Consider the following 27760-nt stretch of genomic DNA (forward strand, 5'->3'; position numbering starts at 1 on the left):
TTGAAATTAATTCAAGGTTTACGAGATAACAAATTCATTTTACTTAAGATACCTAAAATTAGCCAAAGTGAAAAAAAGAGAGTAGAAAATAAGCGTGAGAGAATGCATCTCCCGATTTAAAATCGAGACTATTGCGTGTGTATCCCAAGACGGAAGGATTTTGGAATCTTTCGTTCCCGGATTATCACGTGGCAATTGCGTGCTTCGTTTCATTGTAATTGCGAAATATAAAAGACTGTATGTTTAATAAAGCCATTTTTCTTCTTGATGTACGTCAATTCCACCACTTTTATCATGCGTTCGTAATATGTAACTACAGGTCAGTCACGATAACCAGCGCAAATGATATCTAAATTATATCGATGTAACTATGATACATTGAGTTCTTAATATCATAACTATGTAGTCACATCGTTAAAGTAGTTTCTTCGATTCTTCATTTTGAACTGTGATAATTATTCTTGTGAAAGAATAATTGGACATGAAAACAGAATTCAGGTCAAAGGTTCTAATTTATAGTAAATCGTTATAATTGATTCTCTCTCTCTCTCTCTCAACAGAAGAGTATGTATATAGGGTAAGAGGTACAGTTATTGATAGGGATACAGTTATTGACACATTAACTCTTAACTTAAATTTCTCGTCACCTGCACGACGCTGGTACGCAAAGTTCATGTGCTCGTACAAAGTACCTTTTCGCCAACAGATTTACCGAGTTATCTTAGATTTCTGTCATTGCGTTTCGAAGCGGGCAGCAAAAACATGCACTGATCTATTCGGAGCATCGCCAGGAGTGGGTCAGTGATTGTTTTTGCTGCCGCTTCGAAACGCAATGACAGAAATCTAAGACAACTCGGTAAATTTATTGAAGGAGGATATGTACGTTGCACACAAGAGCCATGTACGTGTCGAGATATTTCAATTAAAAAAATTAACGTGTCAATAACTACATCCGTGTCAATGATTGTATCTCTTACCCTATATAACTTTTCAAGGAGCATTCTTGCTATTGAGATTACCAAATTAACTTGACTGGTTGATGCTGTTAATGCGCGAAGTGCAATCGCATACTGCACTGCCGACAAACGTAAAAGCAATTGTACGTAACGCAAATCACGGACGAGTTCAACAATGTTGACGTAATGCGCATAGGAAGGAGTAGGGAGCACGGTCATTCAGCATCGATCGCACGTTCAGAATCGTCTTGGCTTCGATAGACTTGCATGATCGGAAAACGGGCGTCGCAGTCGGGGAAGAGGATCCAAATCACTCTAAGGGAAGTGGTGCAATACCGCGTGACCGCGACGATGTTACGGTATGCGTGCGTGCGTGCGTGTGTCGTCATCTTCTTCAGTGACGTATAGTGTGAAGGTACAGTGAATGCAACATAAGTGTTTAACAACTACGTGAAGCACCACATCAATCTTGGATGCGTTTCAACCATTCATTAGCCATATTTGTCTCGTTGTCAGCGTGCTTTTCTTTCCAACGATAACATCGTGAAGTTTACTACGAGTTCCATCAACGATATGTTCTGCGAGATTTTAACTAGTGTCCGGCGCGCCCGTGGCTAAAGACAGGCCTGGTCGTCCTTACGTAACAATCCGCAGCATGCTGCTACGCACACGCTATATGTTTGCACGTGTACTACAGTAGAAATGCAGTGACCGACCAATGTGCTCGTGATTTCGTGCAAAATTGCATGGGATTTTTCGCTTATGGATGAACACGTATTATTAAATACGCGTGCCTGAATTGGATAATTAATTAATTTTTGGAGACTAAAATCAATTTCGCACGCAATCGGTATGCAATTTTCGTGCTTGGAAATCTAGTGAACTGTGCAGTCACCACACGTCATTCAAACCACATGTTACTTATTAATTATACCTCGCTTGTATAAAATATAAAATTAATATCAAAATATTAAAAATAAACATTTTCAAACAGAACAGAAATCAAAATAGTTGCTCAAACAGGCTAATATTATAAATTGAACGCATATCGATACATCTAACGATCAGACAATTTGCGGCTAAAGTGTATGAAAATCGCAAAACGCGCGCACGATCGCGTTGCATCACGCAGCTCCGAGTTTCGGCTGCGTGCGCATGCGCGCCAGAACGACTCTCTCGCGCGCACATGACTGGACCCAGCGGCTACCTCGTGCATTATCTCCTGGACTCTGCTCCATTGGTACCGTTCGGCCGATTAGCCCGCCAGTCGGCCGTCTAATTATTCGCGTAGCATGCGCGCGACAGCGAGGATTCCGCCGGCTTCGACTCGCGGCCGCCGCTCGTTGACCGCCAGCCATCGGCGAGCAAGGTTTACCGGCGCGACGGACTGAGCTCTCCTCCTCTCCGGCCGCACCGAGGCCTCGCTCCCGTTCGCGCTAGTCGCGCACGCAACAATAATGCTGTACCTCCTCGAGAGCATCCCGTACATCCCCAAGGTGTACTACGGCGCGCTGCTGGGCATCGGCTTCTGCGTCTATTACCTTTGCGAAGTTGTCAAGGTGAGTAGGTGCCAGTCGCCGAGTTCCTTGAACCCGCCACACGAATAATCGGTCGCGATAATTTGGGGAATTGTCTAGAGAGTTCTGTCTCGAACCGCCGCGCGATCGATCGCGATCGACTCGACGCGCGTGCCTGGGGAAAATTTCGGCAACTTTATAAGATTATTATTTTTACGTTACTCCAGCGTCGTGCGTTTGTAACGATGCGCTTGTGCTGAGTCGTAATGAATGTTTAACCGATTGGTTGCGTGGCCGCTCATTTGTATACGCGACTAAGCCGGAAACTAAGCCCCTCATTAGACGTAATTGGAATCGTATTAGAGACGCGGCATGCGCGAATAGCAGAAGGATGCTGCGTCGGTTCGCCACGCGCGCGCTCAAACAATATTCAAATGAGCATGCATGCGTGATCCGACGCGGTACACGAGTATATAGACTTTGATCGTTATCTGCTACTGCTCTTGAGATTTGGCTTGAACGCGCGGTTCACTCGCCTTTTTCACCCTCGTGTTTACTCTCGAGCTATATTTGCAGTCTCATTCGATATTACATGTCTGAAGTTAGGTGTTATTCGATTCGGCACAAGATAAGATTAGTAACTATATTGAAGTCGCCAAATTGACGAGTCATCGGAAATGTAATAATGAGCGGAGAATCGATAAATCTCTCACGCAACGCTGAAATAGGGCGACTTATCGTTGCATCTCGTGAACGTGCGCGACGCATTCATTGACTAATGACCTAGAGCAATGTGTCAGCTAGCAATGCGTCGGTATCTTTTATGCATGCCGACATTTATTTGCTTTGAATGGAGAACTAATCTTTATTAGTTAATTAAATAATTCGCCTGCTCGTAAAACTCGGCTAGTCGCCCGTACGACGTCTATGACTGCATAATTCGTAAACAAAACCTATACTTAAATTTGGATAAAATTTATTATTTTACACGAAATAACTCTCTTCAAAAAGTAAAAATAAATAAAAGTAAAAATTTCATGAATTTTGATGTAAAAAAAAACAGCTTATGAGATACATATTGTTGCTACATTTTTCATAAATTATCAGCATAAAAGAGTAATATATATAACGGAGAGATAAGATTAGAAATAACTATTTGTAGGAGAGGTAAAATATATATCTAAACACTTTCAATGTTGTCGGAATAGAAAAAATCGCCCGTCGTTAGTTAGTTTTCCATGAAACCGAGCACAAGTTTGATGCAAAAAGGATTTCCGCGTTACATACTCAAATCATCCGAGCACGACCCTCCATAGATGTCAGTCACGAGGAGAGACGTGCCATTTATTAATCTGACCTTAAAACTCCGAGGCACTTGCCCTGCGCACGCAATGTGTCAGCATGTGCGCGCACACTGGCAGGTGAATCTTAAATTCAAGTGAATCTGGGATTCAAAAATCGGAGATTTATCAGAAAAAATTGATCTTACGGCAGGTGACTGTGTGACTGCATTCGCATGTACGAAATCCTTTTTCTGAAAATTTGCCGAAAATAATACGGAGTGCATTGAGCAACAACGTTCGATAATAACGTATTAGGTCTAATAATATCGTCGACACGATACGACTGTTTGCTGAAATGCATGACTGCGACGTAACATAGACAATTATCTTTCCACGAAGAACCGTCTGTTGCTAATCCGCTTTTAATGACACGGCAAACTAAATAGATATCCTATCATAATTTGTTGTTTTATTACTCATTGCCCACGTGTATAAATTGGTTTGGATATCTTTTAACTATTTAAGTTGAATAATTAACATATTTGTGATTAAATAAGAATTAATTATGTTATTACGATATGTCTATTATTGATAATGACAATTATTATTTATAATGACGCGTCCATCAATTTAATAATCAGCACACTCTGCTCATCGCAGGTTGACCGCTATTTAATGAATCACGTGACAATCACATTTGAATTACGATATTAGTCAATATCGATTAAAATGAAATAAATAGCGCAGCTCGATGTAGTAACTAAGCTATCAGTCAGTCATGCAGTCGATCATGTCTTTCATGAAAACGACAATGCTAAAAAGCCAATTTACAAATGTAGACTCCGCTGTTGGTTTGCGCCAATGGACCATTCCGCTCGTTCCTGGAGGCAAATATCCCGCTCGTGCAAAATAAATTCTGGCCGACACTGTGGTGCTTCGAATCGCGAGCGCAGACCATTATTGCCAGCATCTTGAGGTCCCACATTTTACCGCCTGTCGAATATCGCAGGTAAAATTACAGAGAATAGTGTATCAACACAATTCTTATAATGCGTTAGTCTGACAATAAGTTTTACAATCCAATCGCGCAATCGCGATTATTCTATCTTGCGTATAACAGCGTTGTATTGTTTAGGGAGATTCTAACATTGCCAGACGGCGGTGAAGTAGCTCTGGACTGGGCTGAGAAAGATTGCTCCACCACTTCACCGATCGTTATCATCTTACCTGGCCTTACGGGTGCCAGTCAAGCGGAATACGTCAAGTGCCTGGTATCAGCCGCGAGGAAAATCGGGATACGATGCGTGATTTTCAACAACAGAGGTCTAGGCGGGGTAAAACTCAAGGTAGATCGATGACGAAACTTCACGTATTGCATCGGTCGAACGCAAGTCTGGACTTTTTATTGATTGTCTTGTTACTTTTTAGACCACACGCACGTATTGTGCCTCAAACTACGAAGATTTAACCGAAGTTGTAGAACACGTGAGGAAACTTCATCCTCACGTATCTCTCGGAGCAACCGGAATCTCCATGGGAGGGTAAAAGTTTATATATATATATAATATTTCTTAACTCTCTTATTTCTATAATAAATCGCGTTTTACAACGATATCTATATTTTATAAAAAAAGAAAATATATTCGGTGAGAGATAGAATTTTTTACGTTGAAGTTGCTTGAGTACTCTTGCGAATCGTTGTATGTCTTTTTTGTTGTACATAGGTTGGTCCTAGGCAACTATTTAGCACAACAGGGTTTAACAGCAAGAACCAAATTAAAGGCGTGTCTCATTATCTCTGTACCGTGGAACGTGTTCGCCGCAACGAAAAATAGCGAGGAAAATTACTTTAATTTAATGTTAAATAAGCATCTAGCTACCAATCTACGGCGCACCATAGAGCGGTATCATTCTGACATTGGTCCGTTCCATGTAGACATTGACATTGATAAAATTCTTAAGGTATATTTTTATCAAATCAAATCCTTATATTGAAAACTCGAGTAACATCGGACTCTGAAATCAAGATTGCATCAGAATTGCACATGATTTACAATTTTATCTTTTTTCCTATCGCTTATAATTTTTTAACAGTCTTATGCCTTTGCTTCTCGTGAAATGAAGTGCAAAACAAATGAAATGCTAATGCTAGATAGGTAAATTATGCATCGAAGTAAAGAAATATATAATAATATTCCCACTACGCATTTGTATAACAGAGTCAAACTATAAGAGAAGTCGATTCGCATTTTACAACCAAGCAATTTGGGTATAAGAACGTCGATGAGTATTATCGCGATGCCACGCTCAATGACAAATTGCATCTAATCGAGGTTCCGACGTTATGTCTTAGCGCGGCGGACGATCCGTTTCAGCCTTTGAAAGGTAAGTGTATCAGTGCGGTAACGAAATATTCACAGCGCTATTATAATAGTTTCGTAACGATTTCACTCTTGCTTGATATCACGTAACTACGTATGGTTTTTTTCAGCGATACCTCTAAATGAAATAAGCAAAACTAAGAATGTGGCTGTGGTAGTAACGTCGCGCGGCGGTCATATCGGCTTCCTGGAAGGCGTCTGGCCGGTCAAGGAGGAGCAGTACATGGGAAAGTTCTTCTCGCAATACTTTGAGGCGATGTTCAGCGGATTTGACTAACAAGACATTCATAGTAAATCGAAATTGATAAACGCCAACATTCCCATCGTGCAATCATCGAATTTAATCAAGAGATCAAGTGCCGCAATATCATTTATTGGTATTAATTTTACCGAAGCTGAAGTATGATTAAATTTATTCTACCGAATAATGACATTTATTATTTTTTTATTACACTGTGATGTGAAACTTGAAATTGTTTCTGCAAACCGATGTTAAAATGTCTACTTTGTATAATTTGTAAAGTAGCAAATTGTTTAGTTCTACTTTAATTGGATTCTATCGTAATTGTTTATATTCAAAACGACAATTTAGTTTTGTTTTTTATTTATTTTTATTGCTGAGGTGGCAAAGAAAAGGCAGCAGACATGACATTTTAAAATCAACTCGCGACTCGCAATTAATCTCGTGCTACTCTCGTCCTAACAAGATATTTTATCATCGTGTGACACGAGTTAACTAGTTCGCAATTTTGTCGAGCTAAAACTAATTTTAATATTATAAGTTTTGCATAGATTTCAGATAATGCATAAGTATCCTCATTATATCTGTAGATAATAAAAATTACAACTTTTTTAATGATAACTTTTATCATCTCTTTTACAGTTGCATGCTTTAATCACATCCTTATTATATTAAGCGGTAAAAAATAAATTATGTTTATCATTTCAAAGAGTAAAATGTTCCTATATTTAATTTGTCGATAATCATGCGGATGTTTTACAATAAATTGAAGCATTATCAAAGCATTGACTGACGGTCACGGGATTACACCTAGAATGTCCAATGTTTTACTTTTTTAGCCGAACGAATGAAAACTATATAGATATTTCCACATCGATAGTCGAACCGTTATATCGCGCTGCGGGAGATATACTCTGCCATTAAATAACAATTAGGACATAAATAAATCCGGAAGTAAATTCCACGATTATCGCTATGTGGAATATATTTATATGAATGGAAGCGTTAGAAAATAAAGTGCGGAAAAACATTGTTATAAGGTAAAAATTTTATCATTTTTATTTGTCATATTATAAAAAAATGTGCAATCAAAGCATATAAAATGAATTTGCAACAAGACATTGTAATACACACAATAATCGCACAAGTTTTCAGTGACGTATCACATGATCCTTTGATTCTCGCAAGATTTATATGTATAAAGTGCCTCTCTCTCTCTTACACTTTGTGAATATGAATTATGATTTAAATTCCAAGCCCAATGATTGCACAATAAATGATAATATATCGGTACTCTCCTCAATCTAAAATACAATATTCCCTATTATGTTTCACATATTTTTTCGCAAATCAATCATTTCTATACTTGAATTTTAAAAGTGAGTCAAATTGTGGAAACACTTACCACTTTCATGGTTGGCTTTCCACCGCCGTGACCCGCCTTAGTATCTATTCTTGCAAGTAAAGGATTTTCCTGTTTTGGTACATTTCCAAGCGTATGCTGCAGAGTCGCTGTTAATTTAAGAGTGTGCAACGGTACGACACGATCATCGTGATCAGCAGTCAGAAGCAACATTGCCGGATACTGTGTGTCGTCTGCTGGTATTCTCACGTTATGTAAAGGTGAATATTTCAATAAATTCTGGAAGTGCTTAAGGTCGTCCGAACTTCCGTAATCGGAAACCCAGGCAGAACCGATAGTAAACTTGTGAAAACGTAACATATCCATGACTCTGTAATTTTTATGAAAAAATATTGTGACAATCCAAACACATATCCTTACACATTTTATCGCCTAATAGTACGTGTGTTACATAATTTGTTATGATAATTAAATTATAAATGTATACGTGACGTACTCGTTTTAATGACTTTCATAACACCTGTTTTGTAATTCGCATTAAATATTACAACAAAAAGCCACATAAATGCAAATAGAATTACTTAATACATGTACATTCATTACATTACGTTTGAATGACATATTCATAAATTATATTTATTAATCACCAATTCAGAAGCGAATTGCGAAAAGATATTCTTCCAGTTTTATTATAACCAATAAAATATAATAGAAACATTGACTAACCCCACTTGAGCTATAGCTGCGCCGAACAGATCAGGTCTTTGATTTATACACACGGCAACAGCCAAACCACCATTACTGCCACCTTGAATAGTTAATTTCGCCGAAGTGGTATATCCATTTTCCACAAGGTACTTTGCTGCATATTGAAAATCGTCATATACATTTTGTCTATTGAAGAAGCGTCCTGCGTTATGCCATTTCTCTCCGTATTCCCTACAATGCACAGAGTGTCGTTCCTTATACAAGTAAATACAAATATTTTTGAACAGTTTGTCGTCGCTCCTTACATACCCTCCCCCGCGAACATTAGCGACTGCGAGCACTCCGTTTAAATGTTGTATAAAAACGAGTCTTGTAACACTAAATGTAGGCTGAATACTTGCATTGAAGCCACCATACCCATAAAGTAGGGCCGGCATTTTTCCATCCAATACGGCATCCTAAATTAAACATTTTTCTTCTGATGACTGATTCAACATCGATGACAAGAAAGTTTTGAAATCTTCAAAAACTTTATCTCGTATTTTGCAATACGATAGCAAAGCACATTTTACTATGAAGATACGTTTAACAACATACGTACATTCTTTGTTACTATAAACATAGGAATTTTTGTACCATCCTTGCTCGTATAAAATATTTGACTAGTCTTGTATAAACTTGCATCGAAACCTTTCACCTTAATCTCTCTCAGTACCTGCAAAACCGCATCAATTATCGAGTTATCGTCTTCCTATAGCCTTCTACAAGTAAAATATTATACTTGTGTCATTTGCAAAGACAGATACTAACTCGTGGTTCCTGCTCTTTCTTCAAATCTATTGTATATATGATGCCTGGAGTTAGGAATGATGTAAACTGATAAAATATCTCGGAATATTTCTTCTCCCCCGAGAATCCGACAACAGTACCGAGATCAAGCGGGAATGTTCTAAGTACCTCGCCAGTTTTCAGGCAATGCAGTTGCAAGATGTTCTATGAAAAACAGACTCGATCAACGTCTGTTCTGTTCGTCTGTTCGTGGTAGTCACGGTAGTTGCTCAAGTCCCGTGTGTGTCTTTACCTTAACATCTTGTATGTAACAAGCAACAAACTTATCCCCATCCACAGCGGTGGCCCAGTCCAGCACATTCTCAGAATGTTCCGGCAAAAGATCGACCCACTTGTCCTCCCCATAATCTAACAAATCAATAGCTATCAGCTTATAGTTGGGTGCATTTTTATTCGTGCGGAACACAGCTTTGGTACCAATGTTCGTTACGTACTGCAATGAGAAATAAGCGAGATTCATTAGTAAATAGAATAGAAAATTCAAGGATACACGGAATATTCATTACTAACTTCATAGTCAGCTTCAAGCTTGTCAACAACTTGCGTTAATGGTAAATTGTTGCTTATAGTCATTCCAGCTTTCAACGGCGTAAAATATACTAAATTATCTCTGCAGTCCTTCAGAGGAGTAACAATGAGCCAGTTACCGCAATCAGACACTTCCGCTCCTCTGATGTACAAGACAAAATTGTGCTTATCAAAATGCATATAAACATACATGAATTTTACACACACGCACACACACACACACACACAAAAGCAGGTATTATGAAGATGCTATCAAATCTAAACGAAGATATAACTGAATATATTTAGATAAATTCAATCTTGAAATTTGCTTACATATCTTTCGTCACTTAGTTATCTAAATACCTGTCGTAACACGATATTTTGGCGAGGCCTAAGAGAGCAAAACTTACATCCTGTATAATGGTTCCTCAGGAAACTCCACCGCAATGACGTCATCAGCTTGCGATGTACCGACAATATGATAGCACAATTTTTGATTTTGATTGCCTAATGTCTCCGAACCATCAGTTTTTCCTTGTTGATCTCGGTATTGCCCATAGAAGATACCACGATTATCATGGGTCCACGTAATTGGCGAGAATTTAACCTTTTCCAAAACTTCTGGATATTTTTCACCTTCATAAAAATAAATATCGTTTATGTAAGCATAAACATGCTATGTATAATGTATATATGTAAAATAGTACAACATGAATTCCATCATGTAGCCTTACCAGTTTGTGTATTCAAGAAATGAATAGTACTCCAGTCGGAACCGCTTTTAGATAATCCATAAGCAAAAATGTTGCCGTCCTCACTAAAACTACTACTACTAATTGCAACAGTTCCATCCTCAGATAGAGTATTAGGATCGAAGAATACCTTCGGCTCACTCTCAAGGGTATCTTGTACATATAAAACGCTGCAAGCAACGATCTGTTAGCTTAATATTTATTAGTTTACACAAATGCAAGTATTGCATTTTACCTTTGGTTCTGCAAACCAGTATTTTTATAAAAGTAATATTTCCCACCATGTTTGGCAGGGCATGAATACTTTGGAAAGTCCCATAACTGCGTCAGTCGTTCATGAATATTGTCACGTGCCTTACATGCAGCCAAATACGGCTTAGTAATGGCATTTTGAGCATCAACAAAGGCTTTTGTTTCTGCCGAATCTGGATCTTCCAACCATCTATAAGGATCTGTTATCTACACACATAAAATATTCCTTAAACTAGTTCAAAAAAGTACAATATTAGTAGTAAATAAATATAATCTACTGAAAATATATTTTTCAAACATTCTAAAGCTATTAGCAATACAACGCCAAACGAAGTGATATTAATTCCTACCACACGCATTTATCAAGACATATGTAAATAATTCCTAATCACTAGCTTTGCGATAATGAGACATCATTGACTTTTTATAATCTACAAAGACACAGGCTGTCGTGATTAGAGAAATCGAATATCCGTTCAAATACTATTAGGATTGAAACTTTCTTCACAAAAGTATGAGAAAAGAATAGAGAAACTTTGCGAAACTGTCGAGGCATTTCATTGCAAGTACAATCTAACCTCGACGCCGTGATAATTATCGACGACGCTGTCATCTCGGCGCGCCTCGGGATATTGTATCCTCGTCATAATTTTCGACAGACTCGTTCTCCTGCTTTCAGAATAATTCGCCACCTGGATGAGAGCACCGAAATATGTATCGTCCGAATGATGATATTCACGCGAAGCCTCTTTCCATATACGCTAATGTCATCGGAAACCGAGCACCGGATCACGTGACCTCAACTGACGCTCCGCGGCGTCGATTCCGTCCAATTCCCGCTTGAGAAAAGCGGATACGCGGCGAATTCGGAATAAACACACGTCCACGGAATAACCACGCAGAGCCACGACTGAAACCGTCAGCCGGTCTCGGCGCACACTTATACAAATTTATCTTTTCGCGAAAAAAAAATAACGTGGAAGGATGACACGCCAATCACAAGATTGTTGTCACGTGATCCTCGCGGCGATACTTGCACCGAGCACAGATTATACGCGCGCATGGAAAGAGGATGCGTTTACGACAATGTACGACGGCTGATCCCGTCGTCGCCGATTCAGTCATAAATCCTCACGAGTGCAGCCGTAAACGTCGCACCGCGCGCTGGCTGTAAATCCCTGCAGCTGTTAACGACCCTTGCCCGGCGGTCGAGATTCTCGATCGCTCCCCCGCGCCGCCGAAACCTACTCGATTGGCGTACCGTCGCGCGTATCATCCTCTCTCGTCACGCTTCGGCGAACGCGGGGAGACGCGTTTCGAGACGCGCTTCCTCCCGCGAGGCGACGCGCGCGGTACAACTTGAGCGCGCGTGCAAACATCTCTAACGATTATAATCGCGGACTTTCGATCAACGAAACGTGTGTGAAGTTAGCCCCGCACTTTTTGAATTTCATCTTTTTCCTGATTGTGCTGAATTGTGCTACGTTTGTGCCATATTGTGCCGCAAACCGCAGTTTAATATCTCAAACCGTTTTCGAAAAAAAAATAAAAAACGAAAAATTTGGTAGCCCCGCACTTTTCGAATTTTGAATTTTCATTAATTGTGCTGCATTGTGCTCCGTTTGTGCTGTATTGTGCCGCAAACCACAGTTCAATATCTCAAACCGTTTTCGAAAAAAAAATTAAATGAAAAATTTGGTAGCCCCGCACTTTTTCGCGATTAAGCTCAAATTGTTTTTCCAAATTGGCGTTGACTTGTGCCGTGTTGTGCCGTTGGAAAAATTTGAATATTTCATTCCGTTTCGATAAAAAAAATTCATAAAGATAGATTAAAAAAACATAAAATCACATTGCAAGGCAAATATATAATTTCTGCGAGTTGTGCTGAGTTGTACTACTCATTCTCTACGAGAGACATGCATAAAACTCGGAAATTAATTTGAGAGTCGATAATTATTAATGAAAAAGGGGTGGGGGTGAATAAAAAATTTGACATTTTGGAATTTTTTCCACTTGTGCCGGATTGTGCTAGAGTAGCACAAGAACTTTTTCAAGTGACAAAATTTCCTCAGACCGCTAAATATCGCAGTACAGAGAAAGTTAGGACTGAAGTGTAACGGTTTTTTAGGAATAGAAAATTTCAAACTCTTATAACTTACGAACGGCGAACGATAATCGAATTCTGCGAGTTGTGCTGGATTGTGCTACTCAAAATCTACGAAACACATGCATAAGAAGCGTGGATTATCGTGAAGATTAGTCAAAGTTATCCAAAAAATGGTGAGGGCGGAATAAAAATTTGACATTTTCGAATTTTTTTCGGTTGTACCAGATTGCGATCGACGAGCACAACTTTTTCTAATGACACAATTTCGTCAGATTACTGGATTTTGCAAAACAGTCGCTGATAGAAACTTAGGGTTTAGGAATAGAAAAATGCAAAACTCCATACCGTCCAAACCATGGTACATAATCGAATTTAGTAAATTGTGCTGAATTATGCTAGTCAAGAAAAATGAACGACTATCGAAAGTAGTAAGTAAAATGGAAAGAGATTGATAAAAAAAGTCAGCAAAATTCGAAAAGTGCGGGGCTACCAAATTTTTCGTTTTTTATTATTTTTCCAAAACGGTTTGAGATATTGAACTGCGGTTTGCGGCACAATATGGCACAAACGTAGCACAATTCAGCACAATTAATGAAAATTCAAAATTCGAAAAGTGCGGGGCTACCAAATTTTTCGTTTATTTTTTTTCGAAAACGGTTTGAGATATTGAACTGTGGTTTGCGCACAATATGGTACAAACGTAGCACAATTCAGCACAATTAATGAAAAATCAAAATTCGAAAAGTGCGGGGCTACCAAATTTTTCGTTTATTTTTTTTCGAAAACGGTTTGAGATATTGAACTGCGGTTTGCGGCACAATATGGCACAAACGTAGCACAATTCAGCACAATTAATGAAAACTCAAAATTCGAAAAGTGCGGGGCTACCAAATTTTTCGTTTATTTTTTTTTCGAAAACGGTTTGAGATATTGAACTGCGGTTTGCGGCACAATATGGCACAAATGTAGCACAATTCAGCACAATCAAGAAAAAGATGAAATTCAAAAAGTGCGGGGCTAACTTCACACACGTAACGAAACGTCCGTTTCTCGAGGAATCGTCAGTAAATTAATTCCAGATAAACAATTGTCAAGCCTCCGCTACAATGACTTTCAGTCGTATTTACAATATGGTCGTACAGTTGTATCGACGATCGCTTGCGATTATTTTCGATATCCTTATCAATGCGGTTGTAATAACAGATATAACGATTAATCATAATCGGCGTGTTCTACGGGGGAGCGAGAGACAAGCGTAGCGCCGGGCCCGTAGGCGTGGCAGGACGGCCCTGCGCCAACAGGATCGCGATCCGGATTCATCGAAATTATTCCGGTTTCGATCCTGCGTTAGAGAGAGAGTGCCACTTGCAGCGAAGAAAAGCTCACGGCGAGCGTGTCAAGCGCGGCTGATCGACATTGGAGCGATCGTACTTCGTACTTGATCGACGATCAACACTACATCGATTCATTCTGCTCGAAGCTAGCCAACGGGGCGTACGTACGTACAACCGCTCTCATCCCAGCTGCAACGCGTACAGGTAATCGAACGATCGAAGGGGAAACAAGAACGCGGTGCGCTTGGAGATCGGAGATCAGAATCTGCGGTGCAACGGTCAGCCACGCGCGCGATAAGCGTCGGGAAGTGTATTTCGTTGGTTCGTGGGAGATCTGGCCGCTCGTACTTTATTTTTCATCGCGCGATCCCAAGTTCAACATCGGGCGTCGTCGACGATTGAAGCAGCCGAGGGGGTGCATTATCTGCCCAGATAACATTTTTTGCTAAAGCAAAGTAGTGTAATCTATTTGCTGGCAATTATTGCTGTCATGTTGCTATAATAATAACAGAAATTAACTTTTGCCACACTTTTGTTGACATAATGCCATAATTATATATTTTTCACCGCAACTGTTGCCCCAAAGGTGCTGTAGAGTTGCTGTTTTCGTGTTTCTTTGCTACCAATATTGAAACAAACGAGGACTCACCTTGTTGCCATTTTGCTTGCAACATTTCTGAGCAAATTCTTAGCAAAATACTTGCAAAATGTTATGTGGGTGTTTATCGGCAGGCCTCGATCGCCCTCCCTCGCTCTCCGTCGCCCCTCCCTCGCTCCTCCGTCGCCCCTCCCCCGCTCCTCCGTCGCCCCTCCCTCTTGTAGTATATGATAGTAATTGACGCGTGGACCGAGGCATTACATTACACGAGGCTCTATCGCAACCATATTGCGAGTACGACGCAGCGTCGTAGTCGTGGTGGTACGTAAGCGTATTATTTTATAAATAAACGCGAGAGGAAGGGGGGAGGGGGTGGGACGGGGAGGCGAGAAAAGTGTCTTCGTCGGCTCTTTGAGGCTCGAAGGCGATATCTGATAACACACTTTGTACACGTTGCGACATAGTTGTTATCAGTTACTGCTACTGTTGAAAAAGACGAATTTGCATTTTCTAATCAGAATTCTGAGCATATGACCGAGCCTGCGTGTCTGTTGTGCAGGAAATGCAAATCGCCGCGGCGTGTTGATACACATTTCTTTATTTGCTAACTCAGTCTCTCACATTCTGCCCATATTTCGTCGGAACTTGGCATGGCGAACGTTATATTTTGGGACATGTAGATGATATCGGAAGCGCGGACCAACCGTGCGACGAAATAAATAATTTGTTCACAATATTCTTCAATGTTGAATATTTTAATCAATTTGACGTATCTGGGTGTCATTTTAACGCAGATTAAGTCGAGAAAGAGGGATAACCTGAGCAAGGGAAGAGTACAAGGTACAAATTTATAACAACTTTCTTCTAATCTAAAGACTTGCAAAAATTTATTTGCAAATGTAAGCACCGATGCTTTCGAACGAACGTAGGGATCGCAAGGTCGGCATGTACAAAGTAACGTGAAGTTAGTCACGCGTACGTTATCGATGACATAAAGGTGCTTTTTCATGCTGACGCTCGACGCTCATTTTTAGCGTCAAAACGGGTCACATGATCAAATCGCGCCAATAGATTCAGCGTCACATTAGCACGTGAATGTTAGGTTACAGTATTTACTGGTATATTTCTTAACACTCATTAGAACTGAATTATTGTGTATATCATTTTCGTAATTAACATATCGTTTTTGACAATTAATAATGAAAATTTTTTATCTTTCCCATATTTCTTTCACTTTCGTTTTAATCGATTGACGCCGTTTTTTCTGCTACCTTGACGCTTGAAGCTGAAATCATTCGACTTCTTTTCCCTGACGCTAGCGTCAATGCGATGTCACGTGACGACGCTCGACGCTGCTTTTCAGCGTCTCGTGAATTAGCACCTTAAGAGAAAGTACGTGCGAAATTTCGGAAGAATGGCTCCTGCGAGCTCTAATTTACTTTTTCGCGCGTCACGTGTTTATGCGTGATCGCGGCACTCATCGCCGCGTAAATCATCGATGCAGCCAGACGTATCGCAAACAAGTCGTCTGGCATGTCGATAACCGCGATCGAAGATCCCGGGACGCTCCGCCGACAAACGGCGACGACGACGATGGGGGGCCCCGTTATCACGATATTTACGCGCCTGGGGCGAAATTCGGTCGAACGCGCGAGGGGCGGGGGAGGGGGGGGGGTGGAGGTTGCGGACCGGAGAGAACGGCGTCGCGCCGGTATCACGCGCCAGTCAGCTGTACTTTGCGCCTCGAACTCAGATAACCTTTTCGCAGCCGCTGAAACGAGATCCCCGCCACGTTCCCTCATCGGCAGGAAAGAGGGCGCTGATGTGTCGCGCAACGCTCGTATAAAATTCGAGTCCGCGGGCCTCTCGCCTCATTTTCCATTCTCGATCTCTGTCGAACGCGTTCCGTTTCAGCGCAACGAGTTTCACTCCGGATCGATTCTTGGACACGTAGCCGTGCATCGGTGCACCTCGTACACCATACGGTGGCTCGTACGACGTCGCGAGCAACGACGTAACCTACAAAAGACGCAAAAGAAGAGAGGGGAAAGAGCGCGGCTAGCTCGGGATCTACTTCCGGCGCGGGCGAATTTAACTCCCGGTTCAAACTGTCAGCACACGGAGGAATGCAAAAGGACTGCCGAGATTGCCTGGGTATTCGGTACCGCATCAATTCCCTGGATCAGACGTGGAAGTGGCTGCACCAGACCATCGCCCTGCACGACTACCTCATCTCCATCACCGCGACCCAGACCAACCTCCCGAAGTGTTTCTTTTAGAGAGAGGAGACAGAGAGATCGCGGCTCTCCGCTCACCGGGACGATCAGCGGATCGTTGTTCAAACCCGAGACTGATTCTGGCACGCGACTTCGGAGTATCAACGACGTCGCGATTCGTCGAGGCAAAGACTGACACACACACGTATACATTCACCAAGTGACGTCGACCAGGTAGTCCGCGGTGGTCTAGCGCATCGTTCGACCAGGGAATTCTCGCTTCCAAGTGCGCCAAGCAATGTCCATCACCGGCAGACTGATGGTCGCTGCCAGGCGCGGCCTGTCGCTCAGCGGGGTCCAGCGTACCTGCGCCAGGGCCTACTCCTCGTCCGGTGACTCCGACTCGATTAAGAAGTCAGTATTTATATCACAGTCCACCGACGTGTTCACCAATCTGGCACTGGAGCATTGGCTCTATCGCAATTACGACTTCTCCAAGCACCACGTACTGCTACTCTGGCGCAACAACCCATGCGTGGTGTTTGGCCGCCACCAGAATCCCTGGCGCGAATGTAACGTGCCGGCGGCCGAGAAGCGGGACATCGCCTTAGCACGGCGCAACAGCGGCGGCGGTACCGTCTACCACGATAATGGCAATCTCAATTTGACGTTCTTCACGCCGCGCGAGCGGTACAACCGGAGGTACAATCTGAGCATTATCACGAATGCCCTGTTCCGCCAGTGGGGCCTGAAGAGCGTGATCAACGAGCGCGACGATATTCTAGTCAATGGAGAGTGCAAAGTATCCTTTGTCCTTACACATCCGCAGAATTCAAGTATTGCGTAAATGGGACATTTTTTTCAGCTCGCATTAGACTCTCGTCGATGCTCTATTAATGATTATGAGATAGGTAGTGTGTGATTAACACCATCAAAATGTTGTTATGTAATTTACGTGGCAGCGGATTTTTTTAGCGCGATTAATGTAGGCGGGAAAATCATTTTATCATTTTCTTGGCTCGTTACGAAACTATTTTGGCCATTGCGAATTGATATTAGAATCCGCGAGCGGATTCTAAACATTATGTAGTCATTACTGATACTGCGCTATCGATGATATCGTTATGTAACGTCGTCGCGCTGAGATCTCGAGCGGACCTCGCGCGAAAGCCCGTAAAAATAATTCCGTGTTTATTTCTTTAACCGTATTACAATACAGATATCGGGTACAGCTGCAAAGTTGGGACGACCGACCGCTTATCATCATTGCACGCTTTTAGTTGACGTGAATAAAGCCTATCTGAGTTCAGCTCTTGAAAGAAAAGAGGTAAGCTGTGTTTTTCTTCACATAATGTGAATAAATGTTTTTCTTGTAAAATATATCTTTGTTTCGTCGATTTTGTGGTATCACAATATATCTCGATATCACATTGCGCTATCATGCCATGATTTGTCAAAGATAATAAACTTCCGCATGAACATAAGGCAAAGAAATATGTATGCATAATAAATGAATGCATTTGTAGAACGACATTATTACGAATGCGACGACTTCGGTAAGCTCTTCAATAAAGAACCTGTACGACATCAATCGGAACGTTCGAATGGATAAGATGATATCCGCCATTGGCTGGGAATATCTACGTACGAAAGCGCTCGTTCTGGAAGACGGGAGGTACGATCTGGTTGAACAACAGAAAGGATTTCAGTTTGTCAATCCAACGGAGGATTGGTTCCCCGGTACGTATTGAAAAAGACCTCTCTTTCCTTTTTTAATCTGTGTAGGAAATACGATTGACCTTGAAATATTTCAAATATTCGTTATCACACCTACCAACAAAATAATCAGATAATAATGACGGTGTTTTATCAATGGAATTTACAGGAATCGACGAATTCGTCGAGGAATTCCGTTCCTGGGACTGGAATTTCGGCAAAACGCCGAAATTTACGGTCGCTCGTACGCTCGACGTGCCCACGCAGGACGGTAAGACGCACCGTCTGAATTTGAGTCTGGAAGTTGAGGGTGGTGTTGTACAGGAAATCCGAATGAGCCTGCCCATTGGATTAGCGTCCACCAATTTCGGGCAAGATGCAAGCGTAATCAGTAATCTGCGCGGCACGAGGTACAGCCATGACGTGACGGAGAACATAATTGCCGCGATCGGCGGCAAGACCGTCACGTTGCACACGACTCAAAACGCGGACGAAGCGGTGCGCGACACGGCTACGTTGCAATGATTGAACGCTTGGAAGAGTCACCCGAATTCTCACTTAATTGTGTTCAAACGAAAATGATCATTGTTATTGCATAAATATTGTATTATATAATGTATGTATACATATGAAACGTATTTTTATCTGTACATAATATTTTCTTTTGAACCCCTATGACGTACAAGAGGAAAGACAGATTTATTATTTAATAATAAATCATTATCAATGATTACTTGTTTACTTGTTAAAGACGCAATAAAATTCATACTCAGCGCTCTTACGTTGTTTATGATCTCGTTTTTATTAATATTATCGGTATCGCGGAATATTTTCTACTGTATTATAAATTATAAATCAGTTAACACTATTAAAATCGAGTGCGATAAAACTTTCATCTCGAAGTTCTTGTATCTTCTTTTTCTTTGTGTTAAAAATGAAATTTTTCAGTTGAATTGATTTCTGTGTGTTCAAACATCGCGCCGAAACTCAAGATGGCACCACCTTTCAACAGACAAACCGGTCGAACGAACGTTACAGTCGTTGCAATGCGCGCGCAAGATTATTATTTTATTCAAAAGCGATTATGACGAGTACTCGAATTTCAAACCGTTTTCATGCGTATTTTGTATTGTTATCAGATAACTTTCTAAAACAATTTGAACCGTTTTATCCTTTTAGAACTACAAGCGCAAAGGCATTCGTCTACTCGAGCGTACCTTTTGTCTTTCGCGCCATTTGTGCGCTTTTGTTAGTGCACTCTATCGTCAAGCACAGACAATGCAAAAAGCCATTCAGCTCTCATTTTTGACGATTTAACAAAGTTTATTTCAGTGATAAACGCGTATTCTCCTAATCATAAATACATTACTTTAATTTAGAAGAAAACCTGAGCTTAATTTAAATTAAAAAAAACCCTGAAATCTTCTTTATCTTACAGAGTCATGCTTCGCAAGAGATTGCTCCACCTTCTCGTCCCTTTTCCCTGTCTCTCACGCGAGCGATGCGATAAACGTGGAACGCAATGAACATGTCGACGTGCCGCACGCACATCAAATCTCAAAGCAACACGTTAATCGATAATAATAAATTATCTTTAGTAGCTAAGAGTATCCAGCGCCGGCTGCATCACTGAAATTATTATTCAAATTCGTCGTAACGGATGGATTACGGTAAAGTCCCGGGCGCAGCATGACTTCGCGATACGGTGGCGGTGGGGTGCCCGGGCAGGATGTCGTGCCGCTCTCGTCGAGGGCGGAATCCTCAAGTTGCCAGAGATTCTGCAACAAGGAGATTCTTTGGGTGTCGCTGCCCCGTCGTCGGATGTCGCGCGCGCGACATCCGCGACAGCACGAGATCTTCTGCGTGAGCCAAATGTAGCACGTAAAGATGCCGCACGCGTTACCGAGCAGGAACCCGATCGTGAAGAACCAGTAGGGCGATAGCGCGTTTAACGTTCCCGCGAAACTCCCTTCGTCCGTCGCGTTACCGCGAGCAGGCGCGTTCTCACGCGTCGGCGTGGACACGACGTTCTTCCTGGTCGTTATCACGGAGTCTCTGACGCCCGACTTTATTACGGGCCGATACTTCTCGTACTTGATCCGTGGGCTGTACGCGATCATCTTCTCAAACTTCTTCGGCTCTGGGCCCTTTGCACATATCGCCTGGTACTGTACGTTTCGATGGGCCAGATACATCTGCAAGTCGTACGTCAGCTTGTCGCAGGACCATGGATTTCTAAAGGAAGAATACAGTTATTTTTTATAAGGATATTGTTTTAATTATTAGATTGTTTATCAGTAATATATATTTCTGATCGATCATCTTACCCCTCTATTGATAATTTTCTTAAGAATTGTAACGCATCCAATGCAATAGTATCCAATTGAATCATCAAGTTATTGGAGAGATCAAGCTTTTGAAGGTACGAAAGGCCATTGAACGTATCTGTCGGCACATGACTAATTTCACACGAATCCAGACTTAACTCCTAAGTGAAATGACATTGTTATAAATAAAGGTATTATTTTTTTATGCAATTTAAAAGCATTTATTTGTTATGCTCTTAATTGTATAATTATATTCATTGTTACCGTGAGCCAAGGACACTCCAACTTTGGTATGTGAGAGTCAAAATTATTCTTCGACAGTCTGAGAATGCGCAAATTCGTTGTTGATATAAAAATATCCGGCAGGAGGTAATATAGATGATTGTGGGATAAATCCAGGACCATTAATTCAGATAATCCAGTAAAAGCATTTAGCCCAATTTCGCTAATTGTATTCGCAGAAAGATTGAGATATTTAAGCTGCGACAATCCTGCTTCCTAAAAATCACGAAACAGATGTTATACGTGTAAATAATTCCTCATAACAAACGTGTTAGTCCGAAGATGTTGCTTAAAGAAACCTCAATGAAAAATAATACTAGATAAATCTGGCACTAAAGGAAGCCATTAAAGTGCAACGGGACGATACATTATGTGTATAGAATGCATAGAATCCTTCGTCGTAAAAGTTCTTTAAGTTCTTTTTTCTATAAAGGAAATCTTGAAAGAATATATTTCACAAAAACATTTTTCTCCTTTTATTATTCAAAATTTACAACAAAGCTTCATGAGCATTATTGTAAAACTTTAGGGTACGAGCTCGTACACGGAAAAGAAAGTAGCTAAAACCTGCGTGTGGTAAGTAAATTTCAGTCGTAATATATCAACTAAATCTTAGCTGTGACACCTACTTTATTATAGGTAAGGTTCCTTATTCATTAGCTGCAAGAGCAGCTATTCATTTTGCTGTAATTTAGAAATTAGCTACCGCAGCAAACAGGCTTGGCAAATCATGATTTAGCTACGGTAGCAAAACGTTTTTTTCCTTGTACTGTTTTCTACACGAAATATATTTCCGCGAATGAAGGAGGTTCGTAGAATTCCTCAGTGATCGAAATGATGTTGATGCAGATAATACAACTTACAACGAGAGAAATATTCTTAAAACACAATTATAAATTTCAGGTACTTCGCTTGAACGATGGGAGAATGGTCATGTCCGGCTTACGTGTGATTGCATTGTTTACGCAAGGGAAAAAAATACGCGGGCGTCACCGATATGCGTCGCAATTGCTCACCACCGTACTCACCATCAGCTCGTAATTATTTAAAAGGGATATCGAGTTATTCGACAGATCCAAGGCCTGCACCGTGCTCGGTGCACCTGTGTGAATGCTGTAAAGATGGCGGCCGCTACAGGAGGCGTGTTGCAATCCGTACCAAGTATCACACACGCACAATGACGGGCACCATCCGGCGGAATGCACCGAAACGCCAATTACGACCACGTCGAGGACGAGGACGACGAATGGTGTTCTGACTAGCTCGCGTGTCATGATAAAAAAACCGCTCAAAATGTCCAGCAGGGAATTAGACTCACGACTTCGCTGCCGTTTGACGGATCATTATTGGTATCTGGAGGTTTCGCGTCCGATACGCATCGTCGCGTCGTCTTCGCGAGCCACGAAACCGTCGTGTACTGCCGCGTAATCTTATCTTACCAACGTGCATGACGAGGCGGCGAGTAACGCGATTGGGACGCGTCATACACACTGGCGTTATCCTAGTCGCTATTTACCTCGCGTTTTCCAGAAATCGCAGTAATCCTTTGTGTGGGATCATTTTGTCAAACCTGAACTGAAACTCTTGATAATGACGGAGGACAAGATATGAAGACGAAACTCTAAAACGTGTCGAGATTTATCGGCATAGACTCAAGGCCATACATTTTCGATGTTCCTTGGATAAATGTTGTAAAACAAAGCGCGATATCAACGCTTACAAACAATGACACGGACAGTCGTAAAGCGGGGCGTACTCCGGTAAAAGTGCTTTACTGCAAGACAGAAGGAAGGACCGTAAAAACTTATGCGGCCTACTGAGAAATGTACACCCGGTTTTAGCGGAACGACGCAAACTTCTTCAAGTTTTCAAGTTTTGCAAAGCATACGCCCGAACTTTCTCTGTATAAATATGTCGGTAATACGGAGAAAAATTCGGAAGAAGCAAAAGCTCATTCTCTGGAAATCACTTAATAATTTTTTAAATATGTACATGTGTAAAGTTAACATTTGAATTAGCTTGCGACGGTAAATAAACATTTAGTCAATTAATAATTTAAAACATAAAAATAAGGAAGTTTTCTCAAAAAATATAATCTAAAATGTAAAAAGTATTTTGCTTGTTAACATTAATCTTTCAAAATTAAGATTCAAGATAATAAATATTTATAAATTGTTTGATGAAATAACTGTTTAAAGAGATAATTATCAATCGAATACATTGAAAATTATGCAGAAAAGCAAGAGAGAAAAAATCTGAATACGTTTAGGTTCTTTTTTATTAGACGAGTTTTTCAGACGAGAACGGATTTGTTTACATGTTTTTGAGCGTGATATTTGGACTAGACATTGATGAGTAAGTGCTAATGTATGGCTAACACGAGACAAAGCACGTGGAACAAGAAAAACATTGAAACATGAAATGAAACATGAGTCAGCAACGATTTGACCGATATTCCGGTAACTGTTAGATAACAGAAAATACATAGTATCTAATGAAATAAATATTTAAATAAAATAATTACAAGTAGTAGATTCTGAAATGAAGATTTATTTCGTAGATTGAGACTAAAATTATGTAAAAAGATATTGAAAATATACATAGTGTATAAACTATTGTAAGAGGCGAAAAATAACTAGGAGACTGCCTTAGATTTGAACTCGAACTCTCCGGGATCCCTGGTTCACACGCCTAGGTCTTAGGCTGTACGGCCAATACTCCTACTGTTGTGATCAACTTGTTTTCATTCCGATCCTCTATACGACCTGTCAGTCTCGACTGTCTTTTCAGATCTTACAGCTCGGCCAGCCTGACATTACATTCGTCCCCGAATGTCTCCAAATCGTCGGTTCACTCCACTTGAGTCCCTCCCAACATCCATTTTTGGTTCACTCTTCTGAGTCCCTCCCAACATCCATTTTTGGTTCACTCTTCTGAGTTCCTCCCAACCTCCATGTTGGTTCACTCCTCTGAGTCCTTCCCAATCTCCATGTTGGTTCACTCCTCTGAGTCCGTCCCGACCTCCATGTTCAGGCTTCACTACCGGCCAGCTGCTTCTCAACTCCCTCCTCTCCGAGGGGTAGCGGATGAATCTCAACTGTCTTCGAGGGGTAACGGATTTTATCCCACTTCTGAATTGTAAGAGGCGAAAAAAACTAGGAGACTGCCTTAGATTTGAACTCGAACTCTCCGGGATCCCTGGTTCACACGCCTAGGTCTTAGGCTGTTCGGCCAATACTCCTACTGTTATGATCAACTTGTTTTCATTCCGATCCTCTATACGACCTGTCAGTCTCGACTGTCTTTCCAGATCTTACAGCTCGACCAGCCTGACATTACATTCGTCCCCGAATGTCTCCAAATCGTCGGTTCACTCCACTTGAGTTCCTCCCAACATCCATTTTTGGTTCATTCTTCTGAGTCCTCCACATCCATTTTGGTTCACTCTTCTGAGTTCCTCCCAACCTCCATGTTGGTTCACTCCTCTGAGTCCTTCCCAATCTCCATGTTGGTTCACTCCTCTGAGTCCGTCCCGACCTCCATGTTCAGGCTTCACTACCGGCCAGCTGCTTCTCAACTCTCTCCTCTCCGAGGGGTAGCGGATGAATCTCAACTGTCTTCGAGGGGTAGCGGATTTTATCCCACTTCTGAATTGTAAGAGGCGAAAAATAACTAGGAGACTGCCTTAGATTTGAACTCGAACTCTCCGGGATCCCTGGTTCACACGCCTAGGTCTTAGGCTGTACGGCCAATACTCCTACTGTTGTGATCAACTTGTTTTCATTCCGATCCTCTATACGACCTGTCAGTCTCGACTGTCTTTCCAGATCTTACAGCTCGGTCAGCCTGACATTACATTCGTCCCCGAATGTCTCCAAATCGTCGGTTCACTCCACTTGAGTCCCTCCCAACCTCCATTTTTGGTTCACTCTTCTGAGTCCCTCCCAACATCCATGTTGGTTCACTCCTCTGAGTCCTTCCCAATCTCCATGTTGGTTCACTCCTCTGAGTCCTTCCCAATCTCCATGTTGGTTCACTCCTCTGAGTCCGTCCCGACCTCCATGTTCAGGCTTCACTACCGGCCAGCTGCTTCTCAACTCCCTCCTCTCCGAGGGGTAGCGGATGAATCTCAACTGTCTTCGAGGGGTAACGGATTTTATCCCACTTCTGAATTGTAAGAGGCGAAAAATAACTAGGAGACTGCCTTAGATTTGAACTCGAACTCTCCGGGATCCCTGGTTCACACGCCTAGGTCTTAGGCTGTACGGCCAATACTCCTACTGTTGTGATCAACTTGTTTTCATTCCGATCCTCTATACGACCTGTCAGTCTCGACTGTCTTTCCAGATCTTACAGCTCGGCCAGCCTGACATTACATTCGTCCCCGAATGTCTCCAAATCGTCGGTTCACTCCACTTGAGTCCCTCCCAACCTCCATTTTTGGTTCACTCTTCTGAGTTCCTCCCAACATCCATTTTTGGTTCACTCTTCTGAGTCCCTCCCAACCTCCATGTTGGTTCACTCCTCTGAGTCCTTCCCAATCTCCATGTTGGTTCACTCCTCTGAGTCCGTCCCGACCTCCATGTTCAGGCTTCACTACCGGCCAGCTGCTTCTCAACTCCCTCCTCTCCGAGGGGTAGCGGATGAATCTCAACTGTCTTCGAGGGGTAGCGGATTTTATCCCACTTCTGAATTGTAAGAGGCGAAAAATAACTAGGAGACTGCCTTAGATTTGAACTCGAACTATCCGGGATCCCTGGTTCACACGCCTAGGTCTTAGGCTGTACGGCCAATACTTCTACTGTTGTCATCAACTTGTTTTCATTCCGATCCTCTATACGACCTGTCAGTCTCGACTGTCTTTCCAGATCTTACACTATTAAAATGCGGAAATTATGTTTCCGCAATGATCAACACAGAGTCGAGAAAAAGCCAAGGCGTATCGAGGCATGAAACGCCTCCGCTTGGCAGAATTTTCAGATGATCTGACGACGTCGGTTGCAGGTACGTGTCATCAACTACAAGTATCACGTTGCTGTCAAATCTGGCATTCATCGCATGTAGCGGCTGTAGCGCGAGGCGAAACGAAGCCAAGAATCGGCAGATGCATTAAGATAATGGGATTGCGACGCGTCAACGAAGGGGGAGCGCTACAGGGGCAGGGGGACTTCGGCAAATGACGCTCGTTACCCTTTGGCGCTTCTTCCGTGCGCGCAACGAGGGTCAGCGGTTACCGAGCTAACCGGCGAGGCGCGCACATTGCGCAACGTCCACGGAAATAAATCTAGGATAAGCTGCTGGGAACGCGTGGACCGTTGCCTACTATTTTACCGGTCCATCTCCTCCCCTTGCCCGCTGCTTCGCTTCTCCACCGCCGCGCGTCCCGCAACACATCTTCCGGCCATTTTCATCGCGCGTCCTCCGCGCCGCCATAACGATCGCGCGTCGGCGAAGCGTGTTACCTTCGCGAGCAACGCCGAACAGCGATCGATTTGGCCAGCGGGCGACAAAGATCTCGATTAACGAGCAATCGACCTCGACATCTCGTGTCTTCTCAAGAGAGAACGCTTTACGCTGCGTTCGACGGGCTGTTTGTTGCCAGGGAACGGTCCTCAATTAAGGAAAACATGTTTATCACGTATCGCAGGGATACCATAGCATTGCGTAGCGATGCCGTGTAGCTGTTATAAACCATGCAGTCTTTCGCGTTTCGTCACTGGCGCCCTCAGCTGATACGCTGCTGCCGACGATACTCGCAACTGCTGCTGCAACTGGTGCATGTGTTCATAAAGAGCATGCGCCGGCGAGCGTCGTTGAACGAATCCGTCGATACTGGCTCTGGAATGTAATTCATCCGCATGGATTTTCGTAGATAGCGAGAAATAATCACGATAAAACATATACGATGCGTGCGTCGTTGCAGAGCAGAGTGGAGCCTCGCAACGCCGGTCGACCGCGGGCCCTCCACTCGCCGCGTGTCGTCACCGACCGACTCAGCTGACGCAAAATGGCCGACCAGCACTGACAGCTGAAGCAGAAATCGCGATTTTCGCCGCATGAACGCGACGCCGGGCGTAGCCGAGATCGCCTCGGCAGCCGGTGCGCGCACTGCCGATCGCTCGTGGTAACGTTTCGCCGAGCTGCGACGTGTCTCGCGAGAATTGGACGCAGTATGGTATCGTGGGGCGTCGACGGGAAGCGTTCGGCGGAGCGAGGCGCTTTGTCGCGGCGCAGCCGGCGACTCTCGTCACCGGCCGCGGCGTCGGCTCAGCTCAGCTGACGGGCAAAACAAGCGCCGGGCCGTCGTATTTGGCGTCAACAGCTGATCACCAGCACGACGGATTCGCTGAGAAAACTATCGCACGCTA

General features: G+C 42.5%; 4 protein-coding genes and 1 long non-coding RNA gene across 8 annotated transcripts; 3 read left to right on the forward strand and 2 right to left on the reverse strand.

Annotated features, from left to right (window-relative positions):
- The first annotated feature begins 1199 nt into the window (after positions 1-1199).
- Positions 1200-6999, forward strand: LOC105278235 (phospholipase ABHD3). The gene is made up of 7 exons (XM_011337183.3): positions 1200-2515; positions 4596-4765; positions 4892-5102; positions 5185-5297; positions 5481-5718; positions 5976-6141; positions 6248-6999. The coding sequence occupies exons 1-7, from the start codon at positions 2414-2416 to the stop codon at positions 6412-6414; spliced, it is 1167 nt and encodes a 388-aa protein (XP_011335485.1). The 5' UTR covers positions 1200-2413; the 3' UTR covers positions 6415-6999.
- Positions 7000-7416: 417 nt separating this feature from the next.
- Positions 7417-12103, reverse strand: LOC105278236 (prolyl endopeptidase). Of its 2 annotated transcripts, XM_011337184.3 has the most exons (13): positions 11948-12103; positions 11391-11504; positions 10796-11019; positions 10543-10730; positions 10219-10444; positions 9809-9968; positions 9531-9731; positions 9260-9442; positions 9051-9164; positions 8759-8907; positions 8468-8680; positions 7784-8111; positions 7417-7682 (listed from the first exon to the last, which is right to left on the reverse strand). In XM_011337184.3, exons 1-13 carry the CDS (start codon positions 12086-12088, stop codon positions 7617-7619), a joined length of 2307 nt encoding a protein of 768 aa, XP_011335486.1. In that variant the 5' UTR covers positions 12089-12103; the 3' UTR covers positions 7417-7616. The 2 variants fall into 2 exon arrangements, with proteins under 2 accessions (XP_011335486.1, XP_011335487.1); XM_011337185.3 differs by lacking the exon at positions 11948-12103 and having other exon boundaries at positions 11391-11904.
- On the forward strand, positions 12097-16887 carry LOC105278237. Of its 2 annotated transcripts, XR_893755.3 has the most exons (3): positions 12097-12230; positions 14123-14457; positions 16766-16887. It is a non-coding gene; the product is annotated as an uncharacterized LOC105278237 (long non-coding RNA). The 2 variants fall into 2 exon arrangements; XR_002193210.2 differs by lacking the exon at positions 12097-12230 and having other exon boundaries at positions 13920-14457.
- A 478-nt stretch (positions 16888-17365) lies between these two features.
- Positions 17366-19433, forward strand: LOC105278234 (lipoyltransferase 1, mitochondrial). The gene is made up of 4 exons (XM_011337182.2): positions 17366-17869; positions 18287-18394; positions 18594-18807; positions 18953-19433. Exons 1-4 carry the CDS (start codon positions 17366-17368, stop codon positions 19306-19308), a joined length of 1182 nt encoding a protein of 393 aa, XP_011335484.1. The 3' UTR covers positions 19309-19433.
- Positions 19434-19723: 290 nt separating this feature from the next.
- On the reverse strand, positions 19724-27527 carry LOC105278233 (leucine-rich repeat transmembrane neuronal protein 2). 2 transcript variants are annotated; one of them, XM_026972851.1, is made up of 4 exons: positions 27046-27527; positions 21375-21608; positions 21111-21271; positions 19724-21018 (listed from the first exon to the last, which is right to left on the reverse strand). In XM_026972851.1, exons 1-4 carry the CDS (start codon positions 27085-27087, stop codon positions 20385-20387), a joined length of 1071 nt encoding a protein of 356 aa, XP_026828652.1. In that variant the 5' UTR covers positions 27088-27527; the 3' UTR covers positions 19724-20384. The 2 variants fall into 2 exon arrangements, with proteins under 2 accessions (XP_026828652.1, XP_011335481.1); XM_011337179.3 differs by lacking the exon at positions 27046-27527 and adding an exon at positions 22421-23928.
- Positions 27528-27760: the final 233 nt, after the last annotated feature.

The sequence above is a fragment of the Ooceraea biroi genome, chromosome 10 (genome assembly GCF_003672135.1).
Source record: "Ooceraea biroi isolate clonal line C1 chromosome 10, Obir_v5.4, whole genome shotgun sequence".
Classification (NCBI taxonomy): Eukaryota; Metazoa; Arthropoda; class Insecta; order Hymenoptera; family Formicidae; genus Ooceraea; species Ooceraea biroi.